Below are 5899 nucleotides of genomic sequence, written 5' to 3' on the forward strand. Positions count from 1 at the left end.
CAGGTGGCCCTGGGACTCAAAGAGGGGAAAGTCCAGCTATTCCCAATATCCCCAAATCAGTCTTCCCAGGAGAACCACAGAAATAGGGAAACAATGACCCATAGGATCAACATTTAATCCCAAGTACCCAAGGCTGGGAGAGAAGACGCCCAGGTGCTCCAGGACCAACGGCGAACACAGCCAGAGGTGGGAAGGGGAGGATAAAGATGACAGTAAGGTGGGCTTCCCTGGTGGCGCAGTGGTTGAGAGTCCGCCTGCAGATGCAGGGGACGTGGGTTCGTGACCCGGTCCGGGAAGATCCCACATGCCGCGGAGCGGCTGGGCCCGTGAGCCATGGCCGCTGAGCCTGCGTGTCCGGAGCCTGTGCTCCGCAACGGGAGAGGCCACAACAGTGAGAGGCCCGCGTACCGCAAAAAAAAAAAAAAAAAAAAAAAATGATAGTAGCGTGAGGGAGGCCAGCTGGGAATGGGTGGCACCCGTACCACAGGCTGGCAGGAAGGTTAAATGATCATGCGTGAGCTCCTAGCACACAGCCTGACAGAGAAGAGACACGGGTTTAAGTCCCTTGTTTGCAATTCTGAACAATCAATCCCATAGCAAACTCTTTTGGCCATGAAACCAGACGTCAGTTGATGCGAGGCTGGCTATAGTTGTTACCCACCCCACTGACAGAGTCAACAGTTTTGCTGCAGAAACGCTGTGCTTGGTGGTGAGCGCTGCTCCAGCCCCGTGAGGGTGTCGTGTGATGCTGGTTTCTTCCCCAAATCTGAAAAATTCTGAATGTATCCGATCCCCAAGAGTTTCAGATAAGAGTGTGCGGACCTGCACTCAGTTCTGGTTTCCCTTCCTTCCCTAAACCGCTGATCTTTGTGTAAGAAGTGGTGTGGGAAGAGGCGTGGGGACACACAGCTGTGAACAGGGGGCAACGTGGGCATCTTCGTGTTCAGGTGCTTGAATAGGAGCGTGCGTGTCCATGTGCATCCAACGTTTTATAAAAGCTGCAGGCAGAGTTAAATTCTTCACGAGCGGAAGAGAGACAGAGGCCACGGAGCGGCTGGCGTGTTGGGGGCGTCTTTGAAGAGAGCAGGTCTTCTGACAGTTTGCCCTTTAATGCTCTCCCAGCACCCAGCACATGGGAAAGGGGGAGGGGTGGCGGTAGCTGCCTGAGCGAGAAACAGCTACAGTAGAACTTCAACTGCATCAAAGGTCAGCCTGCCACCCGACTCGGGGACAACTCCAAGAAAACGGGCCCAGGAGGTGCAAAGAAGAGGCACCAGCGCCTGGCTGGGGAGGTGCCAGCTCCCCCAAGGCCCGAAGTCGGCAGCCAGGGCAGGAAGAGCTCCCCGGGCAGTAGCCATGGCCCGGCCACCTCCCTGCTGGCTGTGGGTTCTGGGGCCCCTGGCAGTGCTCTCAGCGACCCCAGCCTCCAAGAGGTGTCCGGAAAAGCATTACCTGGCTCAGGGAGAACGGTGCTGCCAGATGTGCGAGCCAGGTAAGAGGAGGCCTTGCCAGGGTCTAGCTGAGTATGGAGAGAGAGGACCAGGCTTGGGGTGGAGGGACGCAAAGAGGGAGTCTGAGCTCAAGCAAGGAGCAGAATCCTGCAGAGGCCAAGAGGCAGCACCTTGAAGAGGGTGAGGGAGCGGCCTTCCTTGGGCTTTGACCCTGGACCTCTCCTCACAGGAACGTTCCTGGTGAAGGAATGTGACCAGCATGAAAAGGCTACTCAATGCGATCCGTGTACACCGGGGGTCTCCTTCTCACCAGACCACCATACCCGGCCCCACTGTGAGAGCTGCCGGCACTGTAACTCTGGTGAGATGGGCAAGCATTTGGGGGAGCAAAGTGGGTATGGAGAAGCAAAGAGGGGGCAAGTAGGAGCTTCAGTTGCTTCAAGGCTATGGCAAGTGGAGTCCGTGGTGGGAAACGGGGCACCCTGGGCGGTGTGTGTTGATGTGGTAGGGAGAGCTGTGAAGTGGTTCAGGGAAGGGGCAAGCAGAATTTGAGGGTCTGCTGAGAAGGGGTCTATGGCCAGGATCAAGACAATACAAAGTAGGAAGTTGCTGTAGGAGCCGAGATCTTAGACAAGCCTCTCCCCACTGATGAAAGGGGCCGTATTCTCAGAGTGCATATTGGTCTGGAACTTGGAATACACCTTTCTAAGGACATAACAATACCAGTCAGTGGATAACACCCTCTTTTTGTCCAAAAGCCAGTTCAGGAGAATGAACGTGTATGTGGCTTGTGTCTTTATGTATTTTGTAATTTCATCTTTTTTAAAACTAAGAAATGAAATATCAGCAGCTGTGTTATGAATACTTTCATCATTTCTCTGTTTTAGCTAGAATTTTAGAAACTATGTATGTACAAGTGTACATAGATCAGGAGATCTAGAGTGGGCCCTTTGAACAAATATTCTCCAGCAGGACACTCTTGAGGACGATTTAGCTGAACCACATTACTCGCCTGTAAATGCTTTGAGTCTGACTAGGCCTTTTAATACTGTATTCTTGAAAATAAATACAAGGGTTTGTTGCTGCAAATCAGTCAAACGGCAACATATGAAATACACAAGAGGTATTCCTCAGTCTACTTAACTTACAGATATGATTGTTCATGGATGCTTCTCTCTTCTTGGCAACAACCTGGGCAAGATGGGGATTTTTTTTTTAGTCAAAGCCTCCCCAACTCACTCTGCAGGCCCCAGTAGAAGGCCTTTCCCTAATATTGAGCCAGTCGGAGCTCCCTCCACTCTGCTCCAGACCAGCCCAACCCACGATCCTCCTCTGTGAGATTCAGCCCACAGATCCCTGAAGCACTCAGGCAGCACCTGGCTGCAGGACTCCGGGGCACTGGAAAGAGGCTGAATGGGCTTGGTCCTCTTGGACCTCAGTATTCCCATCTGTAAGATGGACAAGTGCCTGAAATCAGCATGGAATTCTGTGCACAGGTTATACATGGCGAAGAGAACTCCCAGGTTTCTGGAGACTCCATTGAAAACAATGGCACTTCGCTCATTTTTTAACCAATCCCAGCCCCTTCTTTAACCCTTCCCATCCCTTTGAGCAGATACCCTCCCTGATCTTCTTCACCTTCCCTACCTATTTCCATCTCCACCACCACCGTTCCCTCCTCCATCACTGCTCTTCCTGTGCAGATCCTTATCCAGGCTGGCTCACAATTCCTGGTGAGCCACAAGGAAACCAAGCTCTAGTAGCCACCATGAGTCAGAATTCAGAAAGGAGATGCCAAAGGGGCATAAAGAGGAGAAGGAATTTACACCCTTTCCTGACAAAAGGCACACACGAAAGAAATTGGGAGGGTTGATGGTAGTCTTTGGCATCCTCAGACGTCCCTTTCTGCACCCGTCTCCCACCTGTCAGGGCTCCTCTCCCTGGGTTCTCATGAGTGCACCCTGCCCCACCAGGCTCGCGCTCAGGCCTGGCCCACATCCGGGTGCCACCTCCCCCAGAGTCACACTTCTCTTCTCACCCCCAAACACCCATGAACCCAAACCCATGCGGCGCCCTTCCTACCTACCTCCCCCAGTATCACCGATTGGCAGCCACCCAGCACCTGACCTCTACACTTGAATACAAATTATATTTTAGAGGCAAAGGGTATCAGTAAAGTTAAAAACCTATTGGGGACCACAGCAGCACCATTTCCAATTGCTAAAAACTGGAAACTACCCAAACGCACACCAACAGTAGAACGGATGAATAAATGGTGTTGTATTCACACAGGGGAACCCTAGATGGCAGTGAGGATGAACGATTTGCAATCACACTCAACACTGGGTTAATCTCACACAGAGCTGAGTAAAAGCAACCAGGCGCGAAGAGCACACGCGCACGATTCATGCATGTAGTTCAAAAACTGGCAAAACCAACTTGTGGTGTTAGGAAGTCGGTAGCTATTCTTGGTGGGGACGGTGTTAGTGACTAAAAAGGAACACGACTGGTCATCTTGTTTCTCAATCTGGTGCTGGCTACACCTGTGAGTCCAATTCGTCCCAGTTCTCAAGCTTTACGCTTGTGACATGTATACCTCTCTATAAGGACACTTCAATAAGAAGTTCTAAAAGCATCAGTGAGTGAGAGGAAAAATCATGTAAGCTGTTTCTACTTCTGAACCGTGAATTTTCTGAAAGGTCCGAGTCTTTCTTGAATAACAATAACACAAATGGCAAAGGCACTGGATGACAGTGGGGGAGGGGCAGGCCTGGGAGGTGAGGAAGGGGATTAAGCCAGTGGACCCTGTGTGTTCCCTCCCTCTCCTCTGTCGCCAGGTCTTCTCATTCGAAACTGCTCCCTCACCGCCAACTCGGAGTGTGCCTGCCCCGAGGGCTGGCAGTGCAGGGACAAGGAGTGTACAGAGTGTGTTGGTCCAGCCCAGGCCCCAGGCCCACACCCACAACCCTCCCACTCACCTTATGCTGAAGGTAAGTTCTAGGCTGGTCATTGGGGGTAAGGGTCACACCCCAACCAGCACCGCCTCTCCCATGCCCAGCCCCACATACGTTGCCTCGTCCGCCTTCGTACCCCCAGGCTCGCTTAGGCCTTCAGCCTAGCCTTGTGCCCTCTGGGGCCCCCTGCGGCTGCCCACCTTGTCTCTGTTTTTCCAGAGATACCAGAGGCCAGGACAGGCCAGCATACGCGGACTCTGGCTGATTCCAGGTGGCTGCCTGCCCCAACTCTCTCTACCCACTGGTCACGTGAGTTTTCTCCCCACTCCCCACCCCAAGAGAGAGAATGCACACAGGAGGGTCCAGGAGGGAAGCCAGCCAGAAAGCTCCTAGGAACAGGGGTAAGAAGAGGGAGAAGCAGAGTCCAGGGATTAGGAAAGGACGTGGTCCAATGGTGGGGGCAGGGGAGGAAGGTGGGGAAAGGGGAGAGGCAGGGGTGACAAAGGGCTGGGCTGAGGGGAGTCAAGGGCTAGGCCCTCCCCCAAACCCCCTTGTGACCCCTGCCCATCCCATCACAGCCCAAAGGTCCCTGTGCAGCACGGATTGCATCCGCATCTTTGTGCTCCTCTCTGGAATGTTTCTTGCTTTCACCATAGTTGGAGCCCTGTTCCTCCATCAACAAAGAAAATATAGATTAAGTAAGAGACAAAATTCAGGTTTCTGCACCCCACCCCACCATCTCGGCTTTGCCTCCCTATCTGGAACCTCACTGAATCTCTCCAGCTCCATCTTTAGCACCCTGTGGCCTCTCTTCCCCTCCTCTAAGCTGGGGCCCTCCTGGCAGCCCGCCTTTGCTCACCTCTTCTCCCTTCACCCATCCTCCACCGCTGATCAACACTCCTCTGATTCTCCCTCTTCAGACACGAGAGAAGGTCCAGTGGCGCCTGCAGAACCTTGTCCTTACAGCTGCCCCAGGGAGGAAGAGGGCAGTGCCATCCCCATTCAGGAGGATTACCGAAAACCAGAGCCCGCTTCCTACCCCTGAGCCAGCGCTCGGCGGAGGGGGGCCGTCACTGCAGTCAAGTCCTAGCCTCCATCTCAACCCACCCGCCATCCAGGGGGATCGAGAGCCGGCACCTCCAATTTCAGCACTACCCTCTCATCGGGACCCTTTCGTGTGTGCCGACTTGGGAAACTGTCCTGTGTGCCTTTTCGAGACTGGCAGTGGCGAGGACCAGGGGAACGAGGTGGGGGGCGGGAAGCGGGAGCCCGAGTGTGTCAGCTGCACCCCTGTGCTGCAAGAGGGCTAGGGCTCCAGGTGGAAGACATACTTCCGCCTACGGTAGGCCCACATGGTGTACCGCTGACCTAGAAACTCGGCGAAATAAAGAGGCGCCTGCAGCTTTCCAGCTCTGAGATTTCAGTCTCTCCACGCAGGCCCCACCCACCCTCCTCGCAGACCCGCGATCTGAGGGCGGAGCTTTCTCTGGGACA

General features: G+C 53.9%; 1 protein-coding gene across 1 annotated transcript; it reads left to right on the top strand.

Moving 5' to 3' along the window:
• The first annotated feature begins 1083 nt into the window (after nucleotides 1-1083).
• CD27 (CD27 molecule) lies at nucleotides 1084-5814 on the top strand. The gene is made up of 6 exons (XM_024733225.1): nucleotides 1084-1492; nucleotides 1681-1812; nucleotides 4289-4441; nucleotides 4625-4714; nucleotides 4984-5103; nucleotides 5326-5814. Exons 1-6 carry the CDS (start codon nucleotides 1357-1359, stop codon nucleotides 5448-5450), a joined length of 756 nt encoding a protein of 251 aa, XP_024588993.1. The 5' UTR covers nucleotides 1084-1356; the 3' UTR covers nucleotides 5451-5814.
• Nucleotides 5815-5899: the final 85 nt, after the last annotated feature.

The sequence above is a fragment of the Neophocaena asiaeorientalis genome, unplaced genomic scaffold, assembly GCF_003031525.2.
Source record: "Neophocaena asiaeorientalis asiaeorientalis breed wild unplaced genomic scaffold, Neophocaena_asiaeorientalis_V1.1 scaffold150, whole genome shotgun sequence".
Lineage (NCBI taxonomy): Eukaryota > Metazoa > Chordata > Mammalia > Artiodactyla > Phocoenidae > Neophocaena > Neophocaena asiaeorientalis.

Coding starts and splice junctions, on each gene's coding strand:
- CD27 (XM_024733225.1), top strand. CDS start 1,357: ATGGCCCGGCCACCTCCCTGCTGGCTGTGGGTTCTGGGGCCCCTGGCA. Junction 1,493..1,680: donor CTGCCAGATGTGCGAGCCAG/GTAAGAGGAGGC, acceptor CTCTCCTCACAG/GAACGTTCCTGGTGAAGGAA. Junction 4,715..4,983: donor TCTCTCTACCCACTGGTCAC/GTGAGTTTTCTC, acceptor ATCCCATCACAG/CCCAAAGGTCCCTGTGCAGC.